Raw genomic sequence first — 27800 nt, forward strand, 5'->3', positions numbered from 1 at the left:
GTGAATTCCAATCCAGGTCCTCTAGGAGAGAATCAGAGTTCACTGCCGAGCTGTGCCTCCTTTCCAAGCAGTCATTTTTAAGCACTTCTTTAAAAATAATTTGTCAAGTAAATAAACTAACTAGTAGATAAAAGAATAAATAATTCATCTGTTTCCTTCTATTTATGTGTATGTATATGTGCCTGTATACACACTTGAGGCCAGAGAGAACATGGGAGTCTGTGGGACTTGATTCATATACCCTGATGTGGCTGCTTGAAACCAAACTTAGTTCCTTTGCAAAAAAACAGCAAGTGCTCTTAACTGCTAAGTCATCTCCTCAGCCCCATTATGAACTTTATGCATGCGTTAATACATAATGTGTTTTGAGCATGTTCACATGTACTCACTACTTTTTTTCTTCTCCCACAAACTTCCATTTTTCTCCAACTTATCTACATTCTTTTTATCCTCCACCCCCCATAAACACATGGCATTCTACTTTAATGTCTTGTTTTCAAGACCGGGTTTCTTTGAGTAGTCTCGGCTGTCCTGGATCTCACTCTGTAACCTGGCTTAGCCTCACATTCAGAGATCCGTCCCCTTCTGCTTCTTGAGTACTAGGATTAAAGGCGTGGACTATGGTGCCCAGCTTCTAGATAATGACAGGGAGTTTTATAGTTTATAGGGGCATGAGCACTATACCACCAAAAATGACATCTCTCTTTCCTCCATCATGGTTAACTATATAAATCCTCAGGAAAGAATGGGGCCCCATGACCTCCTGCCCGCTTCATGACAGGCCCAATCTTGTGTAGGCAGTACAGCTCCTGTGAGTTTAAGAGAGCACCAGGCATGTCATATCATCCATCAGAAGTCAGCATTTACACCAGCTGCACACAAACCACCTGACGTCCTCTCTGCCATGGTACTTCTGAGTCTTGGCATTTCAAGATGCATCCAGTATTATCTTTATTCCTTGGATTCAGGGGAAGATCTTAATCTCCAGTGTAAAAGATCTATTTCCTTGTTCATGTATTTCATTTCACTAATCTGCCACTTTGTTTTAGGCAAAGAAAAGTAAAACAAAAATGCCATCTTTGGTAAAGAAATGGCAGAGTATCCAGCGGGAGTTAGATGAAGAAGATAATTCAAGTTCCAGTGAAGAGGACCGGGAATCCACTGCACAGAAGCGAATTGAGGAATGGAAACAGCAGCAGCTGGTGAGGTGAGGGAGCGCTGCCACAGATGTGGGCAGCGCCTGCTCCTGGTCCTTCATGAAGAGTACACATGCTACTCGGCTGGGAAACTTGAAACGTTTTCGTTTCAGTTAGAGGTTTTATTTCTAAAAAAGTTCCGTTCTCTTTATTTCCAATGAAGTAATAACATGCACATTGTTTTCACAGTGGCCTGGCAGAAAGAAATGCTAATTTTGAAGCCCTTCCTGAGGATTGGCGAGCAAGACTGAAGAGAAGGAAAATGGCTCCCAACACATAGTTTTAATTTTGTTTTGTTTTATATTCAGTCTTACCAAGATTTAAACTGTTGTCAAATGAACTGTGATGTTATAATGAAGAACATATACATTTCCTGGGCAGGGACACATGCATACAAAGCTGTCCATTTATGGAATGTAATTTTTCTGTTTGCTGAAAATGAGGTGATTAGAATTGCTTTGACCTGGCTGTCATTATTCTCACACTGGCAAACTTAGCATGTTAGATGAGTCAGACATGTGAGTCATGAGCATGGAACCTCTGTATAGGACTTGCTGGCAAAAGTGAAGGGCTTCCTTGCCCAGTAGAGGCTTGTTTAGTTCCTAGTGTGACACTCCCTCCCTTCTACTCCAGAACAAGTGCAATTAAGGCAGCTCTGTATCCTACCTTGCTTGACCATCAGGATCTCTTTCTGACCTCCTCCTCAAGTCTGCTGCCCCTGAAGTGTTGAGATCTGTGCTGATGGCTGGCCACACTTGAGAGTAATTCTTTCTCAGCAATCCTAGAACATTCTCTTTGCAGCAGGTGGCATATTTACACACAGGCAGGAGCAGCATCATCAGGTGTTTAGATCCTTGGTTTTGAGAAATTCCCCTAAGTGTGTGGCAGTAAGTATAATAAGCCACTTTGTGTATTGTCTTCATCGTCTTAACCCACTTCAAAAATACACTTTCCTTCTATGTGTGGATGTGTTCTCCATAAGATTCCAGTATTTAAGAAGCTGTTCACTGTTGTGTACTTTCTATTGTATCACAATCAGGAAAGGTCACTTTAAACTGAAGAAAAAAGCAAATTGTGTCTTAAAGATGTTTGTATTTCTCCAGTTTCTGACATTGTAAATTTGTATATATGCACCAATAAAGCTCTTTTTATACTTCTGATTGGTTATCCTCTGCTCTCCTAAGCATGTTACCCCGCAGTTATAGAACCAGAACTTAGTGTATGTCCATTTTTAGTTCTAATCAGACCTGGTACAGAGCATACACTGACATTGTAGTGTCTTGGGGATATAGGAAGACCGGGTTTTAAGAAACATACCACACACACAGGCGTTTCCAGATAAGATGGTGCCATTTTCTGGAGCTTGTATCCTGTTAATAATAATCGCTGATATTTGGCCTACTTAAGTCCTAGAAACAATGTAATGTAATATGTGGGGGGGAGGAGTGCTTTATAGCTTTTTATTAAGTAATACAAAGCTGATTATGGAAAGTAATAGATACTTAAGATTATAATCACAATAGTTAACCAAAGATAGTAGTTTGGATTTTATTCTAGTATATTCCTATGCAGTTCAACTTTTTTTTTACTCATATTACAGTGTATTAGATTTTATTTATCATGCGCTAATGTTGGGATGCCCCACTTTGTACATAAAATTGTTTTGTAATTTACATAGATTAAATTTCTACAAATAAAGGTTATCAACTAGCTATTAAAGCTTTTGTCTTAACTAATTAGCAGTTTTCCAGGCTGGTAGGAGCTGCTGGAGAGTACCAGCCTCCTTAGTGTCCTACACAGCTGAGCACACAAGCAGTTGAATGGACCGGGTTTGGGTGGTTTGACTGATTTGCCACCTTTGCTCATAACTGGTTTTGCTAACTAGTTTTTTGGTGTAGAAGGTAGAGAATAAAGAGTATCTGATAACTGTGTAGTTGGGAGGGAGGACATTCTAGTGATTGGGTTCTGCAAATCTGGCCTGTCTCAGCAGCTTAACTGAGAGATTGTGGCCCCAGCTTTTATGAGTCAGTTCACTCTTTGATTTTTAGTTAAGATTTTATGTTTATGGATGTTTTGTCTGCATGTACATCTGCATGCCAGAGAGGGATCCCATAGCACTGTAGTTGTGTGCCACCATGTGGATGCTGGGATTTGAATTCAGAAAGTGCAGCCAGTGCTCTTTGCCTCTGAGCCATCTCATCTCTTCAGCCCTGAGATTTGCCCTTAAAATAGTACATTCTTATTTTTAGACAATAGGGTCCTTTAGTCGATGGAGACTAACACAAGCCCTTGAGCAAGTCTCAAAAAGTAACAGTGGGGCTTGGCTCTTAAAAGCTCTTTCGGATGATCCAAGTTTGGTTTCCAGCACCCACATCAGATCGCTTGTGATTCCACTCTAGGGAGACCTGACCTCAGTGAGCACCTGCACTCGCAAGTACACATTAAAACAATTTTTAAAAACAAAGACCAGACTAGGTAGCCTAGCAGGTTTGTGTTTGCCTGGCGCTTGAGTTAGTTCCTGCAACTCGTGCAAACAAAGGTGGAAGGAAAGAACTGACTCCACAAAGTGTTTAATTTACACACGTTTGCACGTTTGCTAGTCCTGCATGTGCAAACAGTGAAGAGTAAAAGGGAGGCGGCTCAGGAGTTAAAAGCATTTGCTGCTCTTTCAGAGGCTTGGCAGATCCAGCACCCACTTACCAACTCAAACAGCCCACAGCTGCAGGTAAAGCATCCTGTATCTAAAGCCTGCTCTACAGACACACACAATTTAAAAAAAAAAAAAAAAAAAAAAAAAAAAAAAGAATAACTTCTGTTTTAAACTAAAGAAAAAGTGGGCGGGGGGGAGGATATAAGTTTGTCAAAGGGAGAAGAAATGAGGTAAACTAGAATGAGCCTGATTCTTTCTCTCTAGGACTGTCGTGTTCTCCGAGAGAGCGTATTTGCTCTCTTTTTAAATAATGCTTGGTTGCTTGCTACATACAGCTCTAGCCCTCCCCGGCCCCCAAAGGAATGGAAGCTTCAGACCCTTGAACAAAGTAAATCACCTACTACTACAGAAACTAGACAAGTGAAGGCACCCGCCACTGTACTCATCAGTTTCCAGACTGAGTCTGTAAAGTTTGAGATGAAGTTTGAGTGAATAAACCGTTGGAGTGTAAAACACAAGTTGCTTGACATCCCAGGGCTCCCAGCATACGGATGAGGGCGGGGTCCTGCCCTCCTTCCGCTTCTGGCTCCTGGTTGCTAGGCTCCCAGGGTCCGCGCAGAAAACTCCAGCAGGTGAGCTGAGGACTAGGCCTGCGAAGGAGTGCTCGCAGGGGACAAGCAGGGGATCCCAGGCGGGAAGGGAGTGAGGAGGGCAGGGGGACGAGGATCTTTGGGCGGACAGGACCCTGGACTGGCCTCTGCAGATAGAGTGATAATGGAGGGGTAATGGGGGAGCTCCTGCTGGCGTCCACCCAGCCTGGGGACCAGCTGGGGGTAAGGGGGAGCTAGGGAGCACGGCGTCACCCTGCGGGCTCTGGTGGACACTTCTGCTCCGCCCTTCCTTGGGCTCTCCTCTGAGCAGTCCACACTCCGAGGCAGGGAGCTCAGAACTGAACGTTTCCAGGGCTCTCACTTCCGACCCTTGACCTTTCCTTTTCAACTGCTCTGAGGCGACTCTGCGCGTGCCCCCAACCCGGTTCCTTTCCCTTTTCTGTGGCGTCCTGGTGTTGGGCATCAGTTCTCAGCGTAAGCTAAGCATGGGGCCAGCGAGGCTCCTGGTGAGTCTAGTGGACCAGGAGTGGGGACACGCAGAGCGCCCCAGCTCCTCAGGTGCGTGCTGGGAACCACCATCCTTTCCTTTCGTAAGACACTGGCTTGGCAAGAGCTTACCCCAGTGGTTGTGGGTGTGACAGGGCAGGACCTGCAGATTTGGTATTCTTTATTGGCGGTGGTGGTTGGTTAGGTTTCTTTTCACTTACATACGGTGATTTGCAGCTTCTTTGTAATCAGCTACCTGTTTGGAAATTAGGCAGGTATTGCAGCTGGGTGTGGTGCTACTGACTGGCCTACATCCTACTATGTGGCAGTAACATGTTCCCGGCGTTGGAAACAGAGCTAAAGCAGGAGGTTGGTACACTCCCTTTCCAGTAACTTCGAAGAAACCCAATCCAAGGTCAAAAGGTTCACTGTGGTGGCATGCTGGCCCAGCTGGAGGGAGGTTCGGTTTGTAGTTGGCTTTTTGGGAGGACGGCTGGGCTCTGTGGCCCAGGTTGGCCCGGAACTCATTGTTGCCCAAACTACCCTTGAGCCTGCTATTCTCCTACCTCTGGTTCTCTGGTGCTGGTATTACTGGTGTTTGCCATCAGACCTGTTGGAGGTAATGATTCCCAAAATAGAATAATTCAATATTTGCATGGATTTTGCTTGTTTTGTTACCGTATCCTGTGCAGCATGTTTGGTACTTTTTGTTAAGAATTCGGTGTCATCTGGATGAAATGTTCTGCTTGAGAATGGATTTTCTTTCACAGATGCTTCCTGATCCCTATGAGGATTTTATGCAACATCACCTCCAGTATTATGGATATTTCAAAGGTAACTCTTCGTTCTCTCCCAGCATCACCGGGTTGAATTGTTGTATTTACTGAAAGAAGTGTTTGGATAAGACTCAAATATGTTTCTAGGTGATTGGTTTAAAAGTACTTCCTATCCCCATTGGCCTGCATCACCTCTGTCAAGGGACAGACTTATTTGCAAAAGTACAAATGTCTCTTCTAGGCTCTTTAGTATATTGGGCTGTTTTTCTACTGATGCACTAATAAATTACCAGCTCTGAATTGCTCTGTGACATTAAAGTAGATCCCTTTTTACATGAGGCTCACTCTGTAGCCCAGGCTGGGAAGGAACCCACTATCCTGTCTTAGCTTCTTGCATCTTTATGCACAGCTGTTATAGTCTTGATCTCCTGACAGTCATTTCCTATCACCTTGTTCCTTGTTCTTCAAAAGTGTCTCACCTGTTTCTTTAGTCTTTGCTTCTCTTGCTTCTTCTTTTTTTTTTTTTTCTTTTCTTATGGCTCTGGACAATACAGTACACTATGCAAGTACTCTGCTAAACTGCATTCAAGTCCCCTTTATGTAAATTTAAAAATTAGTTTGTGACATTAAAAGGTTTTAGGAACTGAGGTTGCAGCTCAGTGGTAGAACACTCATCTAACGTTACCCAGGAGCTACATTCAATCCCCTTTGTCTTCATTTATGTATTTATTTACTTACTTACTTACTTACTTGTTGATTTGCGGCAGGGGACAAGTCACTCTTGAATCTTGAATGGACTATGTACCACATGCTACCTTTCTGTTTAAATCGGAGTTGTAGTTTATTCAGAATCCCAACGTCAACCTCATGCTTCCACTTGTGTGTGAGCACATGTGCGTGTGCAAGCTACACACTTGCAAAACACATGCAAGTCAAAGCCCTACAGAAAGTTCAAGCTAGCTAGACTTCTACAGTGGTTTAAAACCCCATCTCAGCAAACAAAACAACAAAACTTACTGAACTTGGATTAAATCTATAAATTCAATCAAATTTTATAAGAAACAGTAAATTTTTGCCAGGCACGGTGGTACATGCCTTTAATCCCAGCATGGTCTCCATAGTGAGTTTTGGGACAACCAGAGCTGTCCTGAATTCATAGAGATTTGCCTACCTGTCCTGAGATAAATTTGCTGTAGCAGGTATTCTGGGATCTGGATATGTTTCTCCATTTACTTAAATATTTAATGTCTTTTAGTAAAAATTTTTGTTTTTTTTTAATTTTTAAGATTTTTTTATGTATATGGGTGTGTGGTTTTGTCATTTTTGTTTTGTCTCGCTTTGTTTGTTTGTTTGTTTGTTGTGACAGGGTTTCTCTGTGTAGCTAGAACTCACTTGGTACATAAGACTGACCTAGAACTCATAGAAACCCATCTGCCTCTGCCTCCCAAGAGCTGGGAGTAAAGGCCTGGTGATATATGTCTTTCATAACCTCAAGCTCTTCCAACAAGACCATACCTCCTAGTCCTTGCCACGCACTATCATAACATATTCTAACACATAAGCCTATAGCAGCCATTCTCATTCAAACTACAAACTACCATACAAGTTAACATGCCGTTAAAAAAAGATTTATTTTTATAGTGTGTGTGTGTGTGTGTGTGTGTGTGTGTGCCTGTGTGTGTGTGCCTGTGTACACTTAGTTAGGGTTTCTATTGCTGCAATGAAACACCATGACCAAAGAGCAAGTTGGTTGGTTCTGGGTTCATAAGAAAGGAGGCTGAGCAAGCCATAGGGCACAAAGCATGTAGCCGCCCGCGGCCACAAGTCAACTGGATTCACCTGAAAGGGGGGCTGGGAATGAAGGGGGAAGGAGGGCGAGAAGAGATGAGGCCAAGACAAAGTTCTCTGATCAAGGCCCAAAGCTTTAATGTTCGGCTCTCAATTTAAAGGGGAAGACCCAACCCACAACCCCTCCTGGTTCCAGATGGGTGGGATAATCCATAGTCCATGCCAGGTCACGGCCGGAGATGTCTCAGGGCAAGCCCAGGGGCAGTTCTGCTGTGTTCCGGGCAGCCAAGGTGGGTAACTCCACCTAGATCACTTGACCTTGCTGTGGCAACCAAGGTCTCTTCAGTCCTGCTCATGGTGGGGGGGAAGGTACAGTTTCCCCCGTTTTAGTTAACTTAAAAAGAAAAGAGGTGAAACAGGAATGGGGTCGTCGTCGTGATATCTGGCTACTTCCTGCTGACATTGAGGGCGACGTATCTCTAGGGGTAACCTAGAAGAATGAGTATGGAGGATGCAGGAGAGTCGGCTGTGTCCTGCTGTCCAGGGTTTATGGAGCCCATCTGAGGATAGGTCAGGAGGAACAGGTCCAGTAGAAGCAGCTGTGTGATGTACATGATTTCATCCCATCTGAGGTACCGAGTAGCCGGGCTTGTTGGGAGAGATCTTTGTGTGAAGGCAACTTATCTGCTTGAGACACAAGGTTCAAACGTTAACAGCAATATAATTATCCAAGCCGAGTAGGAAATAAGGTTGAAAATGGAACTGTTTTAGTATCTAATCCAACTGCTGGTTGACAGGGATCAGATACAAAGTCTATGACTACTCAGGCTGGTAGATTTCAACAAAAGCTGTCTGTTTACAATACTTTATAGCCCTCTGTTTCAGTGTTTTTCCATGGAGACCTAAGACTTTGAGCAGGCAAATAAGCCAGGCCTACTGCTGAATTTTAGGCTTTCAAAGTTAAGCAGGGCTGTCCCTGAAGTCTCCTCTCTTTTCCAATTATAGAAGGACCTTGGCAATTCTAATCTTACCCAGGCGGGGATAGAGGCCTGACCTCCAATAATTAAAGGGAACCTTGTAATGGCTCCAGTCCTCCTGTCGTTGTCCAGTAAGGCCTGAGGGCCATACCCGTCCAGATGTCTTTTTCCTGGAGAGGGGATACTTTTGACATCAACCCCTATGCAGTCAGGCTTGTCCCTCAGGGAACCCAGAAACATATTTTTAACTTTTATTTATATTCCCTTGCAGTGCTTAGCCTCGCAGCCTTAGCAAGAATTCAGATTGCCAGACAGAGGGGGTTCTGGGTGGTCCCTCTCTGCTTGGTCTAGGGGCAGAAGTCCCCTCTTTTAGGTTGGATGGAGATGAGACTTGGGAACACCCTGGATAGAGTAACAACCTTATCTAGAGTCTTCGGTCCTCCATGGCTAACACATGATAATGTGTCTGACTAAATTTTGTCATCAGATTCTTCATTATCAGAATCATAATTATTAGGCTCAAGATCTGCGTCCACTTGACGGACCAATCTTTCAGGCAGCCATCGGGCTCCATTTTCTTTTTCTTAAGAAATACAGACTGATCCATGACCCCAAATTAAGACAGGATCAGGACCATTCCAAGAATTAGTTAGGGGGTCTCTCCATTAGACCCTGGAAGTGACTGGATGCCAGTGGCAATCTGCTGCAGACTGACCTTTAACATCAGTTTGCAGAAAATTTAAGACAAATAACACAAAAGCAAGATGTGCTTTTGGTGATCTTGGAGGGTATAATTCTCCCCCCCTTTTTAGTTTAAAAAGCCAACCTTTTAGAGTATTTGTAAAATCAGGGAAGAAGCACCAATAGCTGTTTTTCCCACACTCAGAGAGTTATAAAGATATTAAAGTCTCATAATCTCTCTTTCACAATTTTTTTTTTTGAGGATAATAAGGAATTTCAATATTAAATTGTCAACAAAACATCTCAAATGTTTGACTGTAGTCAAATAACTGTAATAGCCAGTTCCATTACCTATCTTAGTCTGGTATGGAACACCAAGCACAGGGAAATAATATAGGCAATAACTATATTTTTAGTTGCTTCTCTTGTTAAATTAGTTGCAACTAAAAGGTCTAAAAAGTGTCAAGTCACATGTACATATTTTAATTTTTAAAAATCAAAATGAGTAACATCTATTTGCCAAAATTAATTACATATAAATCTTCAAGGTTTAACACCAATATGAAAAAATTGATAATACTGAAAACAAGTTTTTGCAATTTAACTTGCACACTTTTTAGAAATGCCAAATTATTGTATCAAGATGCTGTAAAGAATAAGATAGTATGGCCAATTATTTGCAAGGCCTATAATCTGTCTAGTATACAAATCTGCTCTGGCATTGCCCTGGGGTTCAGGCAATCCAATGAGCTTTTAAATGTCTTAAAAAGTTCAGAGACAGTACATGTTTTAAAAATTAAGCTGTATTTTTATAAATAACTATAAAATTTGAGAATTAGCAATATCTAAAAAAGGAACAATTTTAAGCAATTATAAATTATGAGCCATTTACTGGCTATAAGTATATAAATTGAAAGCTTGATTTTCTAGTATTTTAAACAGTGACTACAACACATAATTTAATTATTTGTGCTCAAGTAGAGAAAACTCAAGAAAATAAACATGTGATCTAAATATGTGATCTAATTACATATACTGCCTTCTCAATAGATGAGGCATCTGTAAATACAGTAAATGTCTTTTCTATGAGCTGCATGCGTAGTAAATTTCAGGAAATATAAAAGCATGCAGAGAAAAACTGTAACAACTTATCTTTTGGATAGTGATCACCAAATTTGCTTAAAATGTTTGCCATAATAGGGCAAATATCATTTTTCAATAACCAATTTAATTGCTATTTGGAATAAGGAATATTTTATCAAAAATGTTCTTAGAATTCTATTTTACAATCTTTTATTAACACAAACTTTACTTTAGATGAAGAAAGATGAATCTACATAAATGGTTTCTTTTGCCAAAGGGCTGCTGTGGGCATGAGTAATAATAACACAAACAGCCAACAATTTTCATAGTCTATATAATTTATCTGTTGATAACTAACAGCTTACTCTACTTTCTGCAAAGCTATTTTTCCTTTAGTCAATTGTCAAGGGGAATTAGGACTTGTATCTCCCTTGAGAATATCAAGCAGAGGTTCAAATACTCTCATGGTAAGCTTAAGATGAGGTTTTAGCCAAATAATATCTCTTAACAAATTTTGAAAATCATTAAATGCAAATGAAATTAAAAGCAAACCTTTCCAATAATGTGAGAACCTTGGATTCTCAATTACCAGCAAATCTACTAAATGCAAACCTAACGCCTTACCAGAAATGTAAAGGAATGGTATAAAAACAATCTTCTAGATCTATAATAATTATATACATATTTACTGAAATGGCAGCTGGAGTAGGCAAGTCAGGCTGTAATGCCCCATTAGTCTTATGAATCTTAAGTTTAAACTTTGTTTTGGATTAATTCAATAACCAATCTATTTTAGCAGAGTGAGAGTATCAGATGAATGCCAAGCTGAAGGCAACCTTCTAATTGTTACAGAATTTGAGATTAGGTCTCTTGCTAGTGATAGACTGAACCCAATATATATTAGAGGAACCAAAGCCATCTTGTCCTTTCTCTTTCTTAACAATTTGGAAGGAACTAGATGCAAAGGAACAAAAAAACAAGTTGAACAATTCTTTTTCCAGCAGGTAGTTACAATGCCATGGGCGGAGCAGCCATTATTTAAATTTCTCCAGCATAATCATTACAACTCTTGGCCCTGAAGCTGACCCTTCCAAGGAACAAACAAGGCAATAAACAAATTCTAGAAAACACCCTTCAAGGGGCTGGTCAGGATGACCAAGGCAAAAAGAGTATTTGTCACACAAACTTCTGCCGCACCCATTGTATATCAACTTAATTCAGATGTAAATGTTTTTAATCTTGGCCTATATCCTGAGGCCTAGCCCAGAGATTATCTTTCCTGCACATAGGACAAATGTGTCATGTGACCGGATTATTTGCTGGTGCCTGTTTTTGAGACAGTCATTTTAAAAATGACTTGAATCTCCACATTTAAAAACATCTTTTTAACTTTACGGTTCTGTGCAAGCATTGCTTGTACAGTGGTCCCTTGTAAGGCAGACAGACCCTGATGGTAAGAGGGCCCAATTTTAGCGCAAAGACGAAGTCTCCAAGTAAGTCTGTCTTTGCTTTGTGCAACAGGCTGCATTAGCATTCTCATAAGCCAAATGAGTAACAAAAGGAATTCCTGTTTGAGGATCTCCAAAAATTCTACCAGCTGCTTTCAGCAGCCTGTCCACGAATTTCTGGAATGGTTCCTCAGAACCCTGATTAATACTGAGTAAGTTTCCACTAAGATCCTCTTTAGTAGGTAGTTGATTTCAAGCACAACAGGCAACCATTGCAATCTATGTATACACTCCTGTAGGCAGTTTAACCTGATTAGCATTACCTTCATATTAACCTTCTCATAGAAGCATGTTAAGATCCCAATCTGCATTGCCTGCCTGGGCAATCATCATGGCGGTTTTCTTACTGGTATCACGCCATTTTGAGCTCCAAAGCAAGTAATCTCCTCCTAACAAAGTAGCCTTACATATAGTTTTCAAATATTTGAGCATTAAATTTGCTTCTACCACAGTATCCAATAAAGCTTGTGTGAAGGGGTCAGTAGACCCATATTGTGCCACAATTGTTTTTTAACTCTTTTTTTTAACTCTACCTGCTATAGCCTTTCTTCTATAAACATAACCGAGTCAAAAAGTTTTCAAGCTCACAATTCAACTGCCTGTCAGCTGCAGCCAAAGGAATGTTGGCAATTAACCACATTTTTAAGTTTTCTTTGCAATATTAGCATATAACCATAATTTTTGGAAACAAAACCAATTTTTAACAATGTAAGCAATCTATTTTTCTCTAAAATCAACACCAAGTGGATTACCTTACAAAGTTTGTCTGCAGTTCTTATATATGAATGCACGATAGTGCAGCCTTTAATATCTCACTAAATAGACATTGCTTTTATATCTTTTATACATCTGGTTTTTGAATGACTAACCCTGTGTTACCAGTTTTAAGCCAACTTTTTGTTACCAAAGTTGTAAATTTTTAATTAAACCCAATAACTTATAGGCCAATGATTTATAACCAAGACATGAACATATTTGTACCTTAAAAACAATTACAAACAAAAATGAAGTAACAACACATCTTATATATTTAAACCAAACAAAATTTCTCGCTTTTTCTAGCCACAATTCTAAAATAAAAGCACCTTGTCACAGAGATTCTTCCAGGACAAACAACTCTTAACTTCCTTATTTAATCCAAGAAACCTGCCTGTCCCTTTAAAAGCAGCCTTTCCAGCTCAGCTCAGCTCCCAAACTTTTAGCTACAGGTGTTAAGCAAACTTAGCCGCTGCTCTGCATATTAGAACTGCCTTTGAAAACCAAGTTAAACTAGACCAAGTGTTGAATCAAGCAATTTTAACGATCTTTTAAACATTAAACATAGAACATGAAACATAGACGACCAATCATTCATACAACGAGACATGTGGACAGAAAACACAATGAGACACGTGGACATTGGTGCACCAAGGACAAGACAATAAACAAAGAAGGCAGAACTAAGAATTTCTCTTAGTTTCTCTTAGTCTAAAACGTCTCCTGAATTTTCTCTTGTTCCTAGGAGAGCTCTGAAACAGCCTTTCCATTCTTTTTGCTGGCATAACCCAGAGAGAGAACAACTGCTTTTTCAAAACCCGTTCTCTCTCTGAAGTTTAAGATCTAGCACTTTATCCCTTTCTTTAGGAGATGTAGCTGTGGCTGCTTTTTTAGTTTTCCAATTTCTTCTAACCCTGCTCTTTCTCGTCTGAGGCAGCTCTTGAAGGCTGCGGGCATCTGCCAATCTCCTATCCCGAATTCACTGTCACCCCTAGGCAAAGTAGGCATCGGGTCAACACCTATTTGACCTAGACCTATACCGTATCCCTCACAACGCACTTCCTGCAAACATGGCCTCCCAAACTTACCTAGCGCTAGCTTCAATATTGTTTGCTACTTCCTAAGTGCGCGGGATACATTCTTTTATTACCTTTTTCCCGTGGGGCCCCACCTAAGACAGTGTTTCCTCAGCTGGTCCCCGTTTTCAAGTCCCACGATGGCGCGCCAATCTGTAGCCGCCCGCGGCCACAAGTCAACTGGATTCACCTGAAAGGGGGGCTGGGAATGAAGGGGGAAGGAGGGCGAGAAGAGATGAGGCCAAGACAAAGTTCTCTGATCAAGGCCCAAAGCTTTAATGTTCGGCTCTCAATTTAAAGGGGAAGACCCAACCCACAACCCCTCCTGGTTCCAGATGGGTGGGATAATCCATAGTCCATGCCAGGTCACGGCCGGAGATGTCTCAGGGCAAGCCCAGGGGCAGTTCTGCTGTGTTCCGGGCAGCCAAGGTGGGTAACTCCACCTAGATCACTTGACCTTGCTGTGGCAACCAAGGTCTCTTCAGTCCTGCTCATGGTGGGGGGGAAGGTACAAAAGCAGTCAGCAGCATCCCCCACAGCCTCTGCATCAGTTCCTGCCTCCACGTTCTTGTCCTGTTTGAGCTCCTGTCCTGGTTTTCTTTGAGGATGAACCATGATAGGAAAGTGTAAGCCAAACAAACCCCCATCAATCATTAATTTAAAAAAAAAAAATGCCCTACAAGCTTACTTAGATGCTGACCTTACAGAGGCATTTTCTTCCTAACTGGGGTTCCCTCCTCTCTTTAGCTTGTGCCAAGTTGACATAAAATCAGCCAGCATGATGTGTTCCCATGTTGTGTTTTATAAAACGAAAGCCAGGATATGTTTTATAGAGTCAGATATGGTGAGGTGGAAGGGGTGCCTCGGTGGGCCCATGCTGAGGTGTCCCTTCCCCCTGAGGTACCAGTCATATAACCAGTATAGTTTAGAGTTTATTTGGAGACATGAGAAGGGGAGTTGAGAAAGCAGTAGAGGGAGGGAGGGAGGGAGGGAGGGAGGGAGGGAGGGAGAGAGAGAGAGAGAGAGAGAGAGAGAGAGAGAGAGAGGCCAGAAACACATGGACAGGGGAGAGGAGAGAGGAGAGAGGAGAGAGGAGAGAAAGGGGTCAGGGAGAGAAGAAAGTCAGGGAGAGAGAAGGGACAAAGAGAGCAAGAGAGAGAGAGAGAGAGAGAGAGAGGAGGGGCCAAACAGCCCCTTTTATAGTAAAGCCAGGCTTGCCTATACCCAGGTAACTGTAGCATATGTGTATTATGTACATGCCTTTCGAGACCAGAAAACTATGTTCCATCTCCCTGGAATTTGAGTGACAAGTGGCCGTAAGCCACCATGTGGATGCTGGGAACTGAATGTGGGTTCTTAGAAAGAGCAGTAAGTGTTCATAACTGCTGAGCCATCTCTCTAGTCTTACATGCTGTTTTTTTAAATTTTAATTTGTTTGAAGCTAGGAGTGGAAGTAAGTGCTTGTAATCCAAGCACTGGAGGCTGAGCCAGGAGGGTCAGATGTCACCGTCATCCTCAGCTACAAAAGGACAACAAGGAAATTCACTTTGATTGTATTTCTTCTGTGTGTGTAAATATGTGTGCGCACATACCATTATTTACATGTGGTAATCAGAGAACAAAGTCCAGGAGTTGGCTCTCTCCACTGTGTTGGCCCCAAGGATCCAGATGAGAGGCTTGTTTGTTTGTTTGTTGGGTTTGGTTTGACTTAGTCCTGGGTTATTTTATTTATTTATTTATTTATTTATTTATTTATTTATTTATTTGAGACAGGGTTTCTCTGTGTAGCCTTGGCTGTCCTGGAACTCACTCTGTAGACCAGGCTGGCCTCGAACTCAGAGATCTGCCTGCCTCTGCCTCCCGAGTGCTGGGACTAAAAGTGTGTGCCACGACACCCAGTGATTTTTTTCCCACTTTTTTTTTTTAATGAGACAGGATCATTTGTAACTCAGGTTAATTTTCACTGCAATATATCACTTTATTTGCTTGTTTACTTTTGCACTTCTAGGGTACAAGCCTGGACCTTGCACGTATTGTGTGGTTGTTCTACCACTGAACTAGACCTACAAATCTTGGTGTTTTGTGGCAAAGTCTTGCCAAGTAATCTAACTGGCTTCAACCTTGCAATCATGTCCACAATGGCCAGCTGAATACTGATCGTAATTCCAGCAAACTCATTCCACATTCTTATTAACCAGTTCTACTTTATTACTAACTTGTTGAAGAGAGAACTTCAGTTTGTCAGATCCAGTAAGTCTCCATAGGACAAAAAGGCTTTGGAAGCAGGGTATGGTGGCACACACCGTTAATCCTGGGTCTCTGAGTTTGAGAGCCTGGTCTACATAGTGAGTTCCAGGAGAGTCAAAGCTACATAGTGAGACCTGTACTTTAAAAAACTTTTGCAACAATGCTTTGCTCCCACTCTGGTGCCTGCCTTCACTTGGGTTTGTCTGTCTTGCCTGTTAGGGACCCTGGTTTTCTGCCTTCCTTTCAAGGCCTTTATCCCATTGTCCAATGGCCTTAACCTTTCCCCTCTTTTCTCTCTGGTCAAATGGGAATCACTATTCTCCCTGTGCATACATTGGAACATTGAGAGATCTTTTAAAAATGGGAAGTGTTGCCAGGCAGTGGTGGAGTACGCCTTTAATCCCAGCACTTGGGAGGCAGAGGCAAGTGGATTTCTTAGTTTGAGGCCAGCCTGGTCTACAGAGTGAGTTCAGGACAGCCAGGGCTACACAGAGAAACCCTGTCTTGAAAAATAAAAACAAACAAACAAACAAAAAAAAAACAAAAAACAGGAAGTGTTATTATAAAAAGCCTGTGATGGACAGTGGTAATAAAAGCAGTGGTTTGAGTGGTCAGGATTTTAATATTGACCTCAGCACCAGAGATCCTGGACCAACTCACAAGCAACTTGAACTAAACCACTTATTCTTAGCTCAGAAAAGCAGCCTGCCAGATTCAGCCGCTCATCAGCGTGTCTGGAGGAGCAGCCCTCGGTACACGTTGAACGGCTCTTTTGGAGAAAGAGATGATTTCATCTCGGACAGCTTGGAAAAAGAGATGCTTCTATGTGAGTAATAGCCAGTGACCCCTCTTCCAGCCGCCTATCCCCACCTGGAACCTTACTTCCTTAAAAACTCCGGGAACCTCAGAGAATATGACATAATGTCAGAGAAGCCAAGCCACCAATGGGCTCCTGCTGTTTGTTTGTTTTGAGCAATGTTGTTTGTTTGGTTATTTATTTTTTCTGTATTTTATATTTGTGTGTGTGTGTGTGTGTGTGTGTGTGTGTGTCCAGGCATACCACAAACACAGCATGTGTGTAGAGGTTAAGTTTGTGCAATTGATTTTTTTTCCTTCTACCATGTGTGCTCTGGGGATGAAACACAGACCTTTACCTTCTGAGCCATCTCACCAGCTCCAAAAGTGTGGTATAAATTCACTTGAAATTAAGAGTCTGTACATTCTGGACTTTGTCCCTCACATTTTTTGAAAATCTGTTAAGACTCTCACAAAGAGAACACATTGTTTTTCACATTAAGTTGTTGTTGAGTGTATGCAGCCAAGAACCTTTGCTTAAGAGCAGAGGGAGCCAAAAATTCCAGCTAACTTAAACAAAAGTAGTCTTATACATTTTTAATTAAAATATAGGAGAGGCTAATTTTCCCTCTCTGCCTCAGTTGCCCATAGTTCTTTGTTTAGGGGTGGGACCCCATGACATTTCCCCCTTCCAAGTTTGTTACAGGATATTTGATAACACTGTGAACCATGATGTGTGTGTTATTTACTTTAAAAAAAAAAAAAAAAAAAAAACCCTGTTTCTAGTTGTGGCATGGCACCACCCTTAGCACACACCTTTAATCCCTTGGGCTGGAACAGACACACCTTTAGTATACACCTTTAATCCCAAACAATGAAGGTAAAGTTAGTTTGTAGAAGGAAGCAGCCATGTTTGAAAACGTCTAATTGAGGGGCAGACAAAGGGATGAGTCAGAGAAAGATTTGATAGAATAGGATATGCCCAACTTTCAGGAGAAGAGAGAAGAAAAGGATGCTATTAAAAGAACAATACAGAAGAGAGAGGCAGTTTTACCAGGAGAGGTTTACAGAGACAGGATGAAGAAAGAACAAGCTAGACACAGTTGAAGACAGTATGAGCCAGAGAACAAGAAGGAGCCAGAAGAGTTGAACATATTGCCAAAGTTAGTATGAGGCCAAGCAGAGAAATTCAGGAGAGGCCAAGGGACAGAAGCCACATTAACTCAGTTATCCTAGAGAGGAGTTTAAGCCAGAACAGCTGAGTTGAAACATCCAGCTAAAATTCAAAAAGAACTAGAAAGGGTAAGTTTCAGAGGCTGAAGTCATCCTAGGCCTAGATAAGGTTGTACAGAGGTGAGAAGCTTCTAGGAGCAGACTTAGGCTAGCAGATGGAGGCGGTCAGCCCCTGAGATGACAGTTACTTCAGACAACTAAAAGATACATTTGCACGAGGTAGCATGCCTGTCAATATTGGACACTGTTCAGGGCTCAAGAGACCGTTTGGCAGCCGACATCCCAGTGTTCTGGCTTTTACACACTTTCCAGCCTCTCCTCCGCAGTGTTCCCTGAGCTGTAAATGCAGGAGCTGTGTTATAGATGTGTCCTTTGGGGATGGGCTCCCCAAAATCTCTGTGTTGTGTCCAGTGGTTTTCTATGATGGTTTCTATTTGCTGTAAAGAAAAGTTTCTTTGATAGGGGTCAAAAGTTACTTTTAATAAGAATGCAGGTAACAAATCCAAGGGCTGTATATGTGCATATATATATATTACATTTTTTTTAAAGATAGCCTTTCACTATGTAGCTCTAGCTTGCCTGACATTCGCTATGTAGACCAGGCTGGCCTCATATTCATAGAATCAGCCTGCCTCTGCCTCCCAAAGGCTTCCCCCACTATGTCCAACAATATTTAATTTTTATTATTTTTAAGTTTTGTATATGTGTGTTGTGTGTGGCTACGTGCACATGAGTGCCCTGGAGACCAGGGTTGGGGATCCCCTAGAGTGGAGTTACAGGAGGCTGTGAGCTCTCCTTCCAACTGGCGCTGGAAACTGAACCCCAGCCCACTAAGAGATCAGCAAGCACTCTTAATCCCAGAGCCATCCCTCCAGCCTCTGGCTTTCTTTTAAATTCACTTTGCCATCTTTTCATATGTTTATTGTCTCAGCCATTAATTATTGGGTAAAGACTTGTATAGACAATCAGGGGCCAGTGTGGGGATGAAAAGGACAAAGAAACAGGAGACAGTGAACAACAACAAAAAAAAAGCAAATGGTACTCCCTTCTTTCTTCCTAGGGCCTACCTGTTTATCTTCAACTGGGCATGCTCAGATAGATGCTGTAAACAGAGGTATCAAGCTTCAGATAAGTATAGCAGGACTCTGAAATTCAATTTGTAAATTGCTGTGCAATAAGTTTTGTTTCTAATATGTGTGTTTGCATGGTATATGCTCGTATATGTTTTTGGGTGTATATGTATACATTTAAAGGCCCCATGTCAACACTGTATGTCTTTGGTTGTTGTATGAAATGCCTCTCAACCTTATTTTTTGAAACAAGGGCTCCCTTCCTGAACCCAGAATTCACTGATTTGGCCACACTGCCTAGCCAGTGAACTTCAGGGGGTCCCCTATTTCTGACCCACCCCTGGGGTTACAGACTTGCACCCTTATGTGGTTTTTTTTAATGGTTTGTTTATTTTATGTATATGAGTATACCATTGCTCTCTTCAGACACACCAGAAGAGGGCATCAGACCCCATTGCAGATGGTTGTAAGCCACCATGTGGTTACTGGGCATTGAACTCAGGACCTCTTGTAGAGTCGCCAATGCTCTTAACCACTGAGCCATCTCTCTAGCCCACCCTTATGCATGGGTTTTACCTATGAATTCACACTCCCATCCTTCACAGCGGTTTGCCAGCTGAGCCATCTCCTCAGCACTTGAGAATTTTTTTATCATCTTCTTTTCTTTCTTCCTCTTTCTCTATTTCTTTCTTTCTGTCTATCTGTGTATATGTGTGTAACTAAAAGTTATATTTACACAAGGTAGGTGTGTGTGTGTGTGTGTATGTATGTGTGTGTGTATGTGTGTTTATAGGCTGGAGGACAACATTGGTTGCCATTCTCAAAAATGATGTCCATGAGCGTATGTCACCATGCCCAGCATTTTTGTTTTTGCCTGTGTTCTGGAGAGTGAATTTAGGTCTGTGTGCTTCTTTCACTACAGTTACTGAAGGTTTTTCTGTGCTTTCCCCCATAATGCTGATAGGAGAATTGAAGGTCTTCACTGTTGCAAGATCTTGGACCTATTAACTTGAATTTTAAAAATTTATATGTAGGGCTGGAGAGATGGCTCAGAGGTTAAGAGCACTGACTGCTCTTCCAGAGGTCCTGAGTTCAATTCCCAGCAACCACATGGTGGCTCATAACCATCTGTAATGGGATCCAATGTCCTCTTCTGGTATGTTTGAAGACAGCTACAGTGTACTCACATAAATAAATAAATAATATTTAAAAAAAATAAAATAAATAGAAACAAAAATCCCAGAGGCTCAATTAAAAAAATTTTTTTTATATGTAGCCAGATAGTGGTGGCACATACCTTTAATTCCATCACTCAAGAGGTAAAGGCAGGCAGATCTCTGTGAGTTCAAGGCCAGCCTGGTCTACAGAATGAGTTCCAGGACAACCAAAGCTATACTGAGAAACCCTGTTTTGAAAAAACAAAACGAAACAATCAAACAAAAAATGAAACAAAACAAAATCTAGATTATGTAGAATTTTGACTTAATTATCATTTTTATTTGTTATCTTAAGCAGTCTGTTTTTTAAAACCTTTTTATTGGTGTTCTTACCTAGCCTGGAAATCACTGTGTCGACCATGCTAGCCTTAAACTCACAGAAATCTGCCTGCCTCTGCCTCCTAAGAGCTGGTATTAAACCTGTACACTCCTACACCCAGATTGCTAAGGTCTTAAGATAGCGTTAAAAAAGATCTGATTACTATAAGAGAATAGCAAATCCCTCCCAATGAAAGAAAAGGCTGCTCACATATTTCCTCTTCCTCCCTGCAGACCCACTTCTGCTGGGCTCACCACTCCTTAGGAACAGGCAGCTTCTTTATGACGAGCTGGATGAAGTAAACCCACGGTTTCGAGAACCTCGAGAACTCTTCTCATGTTTCTCTAGCAGAGGGCCGATGCAGGCTCCAAGATGGCCGATAGAATGTGAGGTCATCAAGGAAAACATTCATCACATTGGTAATAGGACGTGTGTGTGTGTGTGTGTGTGTGTGTGTGTGTGTGTGTGTGTGTGTGTGTGTGTTCCTGCTCTTTTAATCTTACTTTATTACAAGGCTGTAGAGTCATGTGTGTGTACACAAGTGCATGTGCACGTGTCCTGTGTGCATGTGCAAGACATGCCTCAGACATCCTTTCTCAGGAGCCATCTGCCTTGACTTTTAAAACAGTGTCTCTCATTGGGACCTAAACGTTGCAAATTAGGCAAGTTTGGCTGTTTAGGGATCTGTCTCTGTTTACCTCCCAGGGCTGTATTTTACAGGTTTGCTCCTAGCTGTTTAGAGACATACACATAAATTAAATTATAAAAAAATTAAATAGCCTACATCTGAACACAGGGAATCAGACTTGGGTCCTCATGTTTGCACAGTGAACATTTTACCAACGGAGCCAACTCTCCAGCCTGTAGAATTTAGTCTTTCACGATGACGTAGAAGATAAGACAGGGTCTGCATCTGTTAACTCACTAAAGCGTAAACTAGAATGCTATATTTAGGAATGGGAAGATAGTTTCTTAGAGACCAAAATTTATAAATGCTTATGTCTGTTTTCCAGGCCTTTGTTCATCAGGGTTCTGCCTTCCGCGCTTTAGTCTCAGCCTGCCGGGTCTCTTTTGTGATATGATTGCCCCTATCTCTGAGCTCTAGCTGTACAGTCTTCTTCTGTTTGTTTTGTCGCTTTAAGATAGGGCTTCTCTGAACTCAGTCAGGCCTTTGTTTACGAACCAGAGCTACAGAGTGAGACCTTGTCTCAAGAAAGAAAAAAAAAAAAAAAAGATGCAGACGATTGTACTATACCAGTCGGGCCTTTAATCCCAGCACTCAGGAGACAGAGGCAGGCAGGTCTTTGTGAGTTCAAGGCCAACCTGGTCTATATAGTGAGTTCCAGGATATCCAGATCTACGTACAGAGTCACTGCCTCAAAAATCAAAATGAGCTAAAGAGGCAATTTTGCTGACTCTTAAATTTATTGCCGATAATAAGGTTTTATTTTCTCTGAAACACAGGCTATACTTTCCTATAGCACCAGAAACTGTGTTTCTGGAGCTGGAAAGATGGCTTAGTTGTTAAGACCTTGTCTTAGTTAGGGTTACTATAGTTGTCGCGACCCGAGCAAAATGTTGAGGCCCGGGCTGCCCCACGTTTGGCGGCCACTGTATCCTGGCCCAAGCTGTTGTTCCGGTCCGCGGGTGTGAGGGTGGGGGTTCAGCAAGAGAGAGAGAGTGAGGATGGACTCGAAGAATGGAGACCAACAGAGTGTGTTTCAATCCCGTTTATTCTTCAGTCTCTCTTCCTCTAAGTGTCTCCAAGTCCCAAGTCCTAAGTTCCTAGTCCCTAGTACCTCCAAGTTCCAAGTTACTTCTTCCAAGTTCTTCCCAAGTACCTGCTACCTAATGCCTAATTCCTACTCCAAGTTGTACTCCAAGTTGTACTCTCTGAAGTGTCTGATTCTCTCCGTCTGCCTCTGCCTTTTATGTCTCACTTCTAAGCCATGCCTCTAAGTCACACCTATAATCATGCCCTTAGGTCTTGTCTCTAAATCTGATCGCTACACTTCTAAGTAACACTCTTAAGTTACACACCTTTAATCTCACACACCTTTAATCTCACACACCCAAGGTATCTAAGCCAAGATTATCAGAGTGTGCTCAGTTGTTGTAGGCTATTGTAATCCAAGTCTCATGTCAGGGTATATGGCTCAAGATGGCTGCAAAGCTGATAGCCGCTTTCTGCTAAAAGTCGGCCCCCAACATATAGTTATGATGAAACACCATGACCAAAAGCAACTTGGGGGTGAAAGGGTTTATTTGGTTTACACTTCCATGTCACTGTTCATCATCAAAGGAAGTCAGGTCAGGAACTGAAACACAGCAGGAACCTGGAGACAGGATCTGATGCAGAGACCATGAAGGGGTGCTATTTACTGGCTTGCTCCTCATGGCTTGCTCAGCCTGCTTTCTTATAGAACCCAAGACCAGCCCAGGGATGGCACCACGCACAATGGACTTTGCCTTTCCCCATCAATCACCAATTAAGAAAATGCCCTCTGGGCTTTCCCACAGACCACTCTTTTAGAGGCATTTTTTCCTCAATCAAGGTTTCTTCTTAAATGATTTTAGTTTGTGTCAAGTTGACATAAAACTCTTGTTTCTCTTCCAGAGGATCCAAGCTCAGGTCTAAGCACCCACATCAGATGGCTCACAGCTACCTGTAACCCCAGCTCCTGAGGGTCTTCTGCCCTCCACAGGCAGCTGCACACGCACACACACACACACACACACACACGCATGCATATACAAGCAAAAATATAAACACATACATAAACATACAAAAAACACACACACACACGCACACACACACACATGCACACACACGCACACACACACGCACACACGCACACACACGCACACACACGCACACACACGCACACACGCACGCATATACAAGCAAAAATATAAACACATACATAAACATACAAAAAACACACACATACACACACACATTTTTAAAACAAGTTTATGATTTTCCTGTAAATGTATCAAGGGCTGGGGTCGAACCAAGGACCCTGTGCATGCTAGACACACACTACCCTTTGACATGCTGCCTGCTCAGCGTCTGCCCATAGTCGTCACGGATACACGCATGACACTGAGTTCATAGTAGGCTGGAAACTGGGAGTGGGAAGTAGGCTGGGTTGAACAACATTAATCATTTAAGTGATTATAATTCTATGTTAATTTTATTGTGCCCTGTATATCATTTCTTATTCTGTACTTTTGAAAATATCTTCTTTCAGAGTGGGTTCCACTTCAACCAGAATATTTCTACCAACCCACAGGAAACGAAAAGGTGCCAGAGATTGTGGGAGAAGAGCAGGGTACAGTTGTGTACCAGCTGGATTCAGGTACCGTCACTGCGCTGAACATTGTGTACCAGCTAGACTCAGGTACCGTCACTGCGCTGGACAGTGAGTGACTGAGATTGTGGGAGAAGAGCAGGGTACAGTTGTGTACCAGCTAGATTCAGGTACCGCCATTGCGCTGAACAGTAAGTGACTGACTATGATAAAGTTATAGTAAACGTAGTGTGCACAATAAAAGTGATTTTAATTTTTAAAAATAGATTCCTGTGTCTCTGTGATGGGCAGACCTGCCACCAAGCAAGCTTGGAAAGTTCTCGTCAGTTCTCTCACCTGTATGTGGGCTCCAAGGGGATGATAAAAAGTTCTTCGGGCTTGTGCAGCAAGCTCCTTTACCCACTGAACCATCTTGCCAGCCCTAAATGACTTCATATCTTTACTTTTTTTTTTTTTACTACAGTGATTTGTGTGTGAATAAGGAGGGCATATTGTACAGGAAATGGGTTTTCCTCAATGTACACACAGAGAGATCAGAGGACAAGTTCTGAGATCACGTCAATAGTTTACTTTTTAATTACTTTTAAATATCATTCTATGTGTATGGATATTTTTCTTGTATGAATGTCTGTGTACCATGTGTGTGAAGTGACCATAGAGGTCACAAGAGAGCACATCAGATCCCCTGAAACTGGAAATATAGGTAGTTTTAAGGTACCATGTGATTGCTAAGAATTAAACCCAGGTCCTCTGGAAGAGCAGCTAGCACTCTTAACTGCTGAGCCACCATTCTAGTTTTTCAATAGTTCTTTTTTTTTTTCTCCCTCCCTCCCTCTCTGTCTCTGTCTCTCTCTGTCTCTCTCTGTCTCTCTCTCTCTCTCTCTCTCTCTTGCTTTCTCGCTCTCTCACTCTCTCTGTTTTTGTTTTTTTGAAATAGGGTTTTGCTATGTAACAACCCCTGGCTGTCTTCAAACTCAAATTCATAGTTTGTCTCTGCCTGTCTCTGCCTCTTGAGTGCTAGAATTTGAAGGCATGTGCTACCACACCTGGATGTATATGTATATTTTTGAGACAGGGATTCTGTGTTTAACCCTGGCTATTCTGGAACTCGATCTGTAAATAAGGCTGGCCTCGAACTCAAGGAGATCCACCTGCCTCTACCACTCAAATGCTGGCATTATAGATGCATGCCCCCATGCCTGGCACATTTTTCTTCTTTGACAAATGTTTCTGTGCTACAGAAGTTAGGCCACCTTAAATGTGTTACTTTGAAATGTTAAAGAAAACAATGAAATGTCTATATTAATGGTATTGGTTTGCTGAGCAGTCCCCTGCAGTTCCATGAAAAAACTGTTCTGTGGGCTCCTCGCTTTCAGCTAGTGTGGGCTTCTGTGACCTCAGTTTTACCTCTGCTCCTGCCTCCTCTGTGCTTTGTTTCTTCTTGTGATCCCTTAGTTTTTATACACATGTTATATTTGTAAACATGGTTTATTCTCCAGCTGTGTGTTATCTAAACTCTACAGTCACAAGATTGCATATGAAAGCAGAAATCATAACAGGGACCAGTTATGAAAATTAGTGCCCTGAGGCTTGGAGTGGTCTGTACCCTTTTAATCCCAGCACTTGGGAGGCAGAGGCAAGCAGATCTCTGTGAGTTCAAGCCCAGCCTGATTTACAAAGAGAGTTCCAGGCCAGTCAAGGCTACATACATACATGCATACACACACACACATACATACATACATACATATATACATACACACACACACATACATACATACATACACACACACATACATACATACATACATACATACATATTATTTTATGATGAATCTCTATCATTGAGGCTGGAGAGATGACTCAGAAGTTAAGAACACTTGCTGCTTTTCCAGAGGACTTGAGTCTGGTTGGCTCACCACCTCTTATAACTCCAGATCCAGGGAATCTGGTGCCCTCTTCTGGTCTCCCACAGGTGAACCACTTGCACATATGTGGCCTGCACATACAAATGAGTAAAAAATACATTAAAAAACAATCCTGCACATACAAATGAGTAAAAAATACATTAAAAAACAATCAGATTTCTTATAAACACTGCTATTTGTTTAATGTTCCATGGTCAACACACTTGGTAGCAATAGCCTGGAAATTGGTGAGTGGGTTTTAACATCTGAAATATATAATGCATACAATAATATTATATAATATTATCTATGAATATAATAAATATAATAAAAGTATAGTAGGATTGATTACCATTGTGATCTTTATAAGAAATTCAAGATCTTATAGTGTCTGATAAATATTAAAATTCCTTAAAGCACAAAGTCATTGACAAATAAGTAAAATAAAATTTTCTCAAGTTAACAAAAATATCAAAGAAAGATGATAAAGTAGGGTCTTTAGAACACAATACTAGCAATATTGTGCAACAAAAAGATCTCTTTGAAACTATGAAGATCTAAAGTACCTTTTCAACAGTAACTGCAAAACTTGATGATTCTGGGTTGGGAATATAACTAAGATGGTGGAGTGCTTGCTTAGCAGTCCCAAAACTCTGGGTTCAACTTGCAGCAGCAGAGAGTAGATAACACCAAGGAGACAGAAGCAGGAGAATCAGAGGCTCAAGCATATACTGGGCTATCCTGGGCTACATAGGGAGGTCCAAGCCAGCTTATACACATGAGACCCTGGCTCAAAAAAAGAAAGAAAGAAAAGAAGGAAGAAAGAAAGGAAGAAAAGGAAGGAAGGAAGGAAGGAAGGAAGAAAGAAAGAAAGAAAGAAAGAAAGAAAGAAAGAAAGAAAAGAAAGAAAGAAAAGAAAGAGAAAATTGAGAGGTCGGGCCTGATGTAACACACAATTTTGAAGCCACAGATATATCTGTGAGTGGAGGCCAGCCTGGTCCATATAGCAACTTCCAGGCTAGCAAGAGCTACACACATATAGAAAGAGACTGTTTCAAAAGAATTAAAAAAAAAAAAAAAAAGGTGATGTAATATCCTCATTGAATTGTCCACAAAGCCATGACAAAAAATTTTTTAAACAATTTATTATCCCAAGAATCGGGAAGGAAGGATGATAAATAACCTAACTTGTTGCATTTTGAAAACGTTACAGTTACTCATTGTGGGGGAGGGGCACGTGTCCCACAGCGCACGTGTAGAGGTTAGAAAACAAGTGGTGGAACTGGTAATCTACTCTCACCATGTGAGCCTTGGGACCACAACTCAGGTGGCAATCATCTTCATCCACTGAGCCGTCTTGATGGCATACCTGAATTTTCTTAAGTTTCGTTCTTGTTGTAGCTTTGTTTTATGCTTAAAAAAAAAAAGTTAATGGGATAGCATTCGACTTTTTTTTTTTCCCCCAGACAGGTTTTCTCTGTGTAGCCCTGGCTGTCCTGAAACTCACTCTGTAGACCAGGCTGGCCTCGAACTCAGAGATCCGCCTGCCTCTGCCTCTGCTTCGAAGAAAGGCATTTGCCACCATGCCTAGCCAAGAATTCTTTTAAAAAGATTTTTATCTTGAATTATGTCTACCTGCGTATAGGTGTGTGTACATGTGCATGTGAATGGAGTGTTCGCCAAGATCAGAAGAGGTTGTTGGACCCCCTGGACCAAGAGTTGCAAGCTCTTAGAGCCTCCTCATGTGGGCGCTGGAAGCCCCACCCCCATCCCCGCAGCTCTGTTCTGAGGACACAGTGCTCACCATCACTTTCTGCCATTTTGATTCTCCGCTAGGCAAATTCACCCATGGCAAATTTTTTCAAACCTCTATTTTCATCTTATTCTTTAAGGATATGCTCAAACATATGTGATATATTTTACTTTCCATTATCTTTTTAAAAATTGATGGGTCCTACTTTGCAGAACAGGAGTGAAGATGCCTTGAGAGCTTCTTTAGAAAGCGCCAGATCCAGGTTCAGACGTTTAAGATGTCTGGGTTAGTTTGGTCTTGGCGTTTTGATTTTGTTTTGTTTTGTTTGTTTGTTTGTTTGTTTGTTTTTCAAGACAG

At 41.7% G+C, this 27800-nt stretch overlaps 2 protein-coding genes across 14 annotated transcripts in view; both read left to right on the forward strand.

Moving 5' to 3' along the window:
• Fnbp4 (formin binding protein 4) overlaps positions 1-2356 on the forward strand; it is a 31959-nt gene extending 29603 nt beyond the window's left edge. For both annotated transcript variants that reach the window (XR_013108694.1, XM_034494234.2), the window contains 2 exons: positions 1050-1207; positions 1386-2356. Coding sequence is in view for 1 of the 2 variants with exons in the window: in XM_034494234.2 (XP_034350125.2) it covers positions 1050-1207; positions 1386-1476 (249 nt within the window). In the remaining variant the exon portion in view is untranslated. The remainder of the gene's footprint in view (positions 1-1049; positions 1208-1385) is intronic.
• A 2088-nt stretch (positions 2357-4444) lies between these two features.
• Agbl2 (AGBL carboxypeptidase 2) overlaps positions 4445-27800 on the forward strand; it is a 42788-nt gene continuing 19432 nt past the window's right edge. For 2 of the 12 annotated variants that reach the window (XM_076929189.1, XM_076929195.1), the window contains exons 1-6: positions 4853-5015; positions 5215-5312; positions 5714-5777; positions 18924-18977; positions 20703-20888; positions 23724-23831. In XM_076929189.1, the coding sequence (XP_076785304.1) occupies positions 5277-5312; positions 5714-5777; positions 18924-18977; positions 20703-20888; positions 23724-23831 (448 nt within the window). In that variant the 5' untranslated portion in view covers positions 4853-5015; positions 5215-5276. Of the gene's footprint in view, positions 5016-5214; positions 5313-5713; positions 5778-16526; positions 16662-18923; positions 18978-20702; positions 20889-23723; positions 23832-27800 lie in introns of all 12 variants that reach the window. The other 10 variants (XM_076929193.1, XM_076929187.1, XM_034495652.2 and 7 more) reach the window with 10 other exon arrangements.

The sequence above is a fragment of the Arvicanthis niloticus genome, chromosome 2 (genome assembly GCF_011762505.2).
Source record: "Arvicanthis niloticus isolate mArvNil1 chromosome 2, mArvNil1.pat.X, whole genome shotgun sequence".
Classification (NCBI taxonomy): Eukaryota; Metazoa; Chordata; class Mammalia; order Rodentia; family Muridae; genus Arvicanthis; species Arvicanthis niloticus.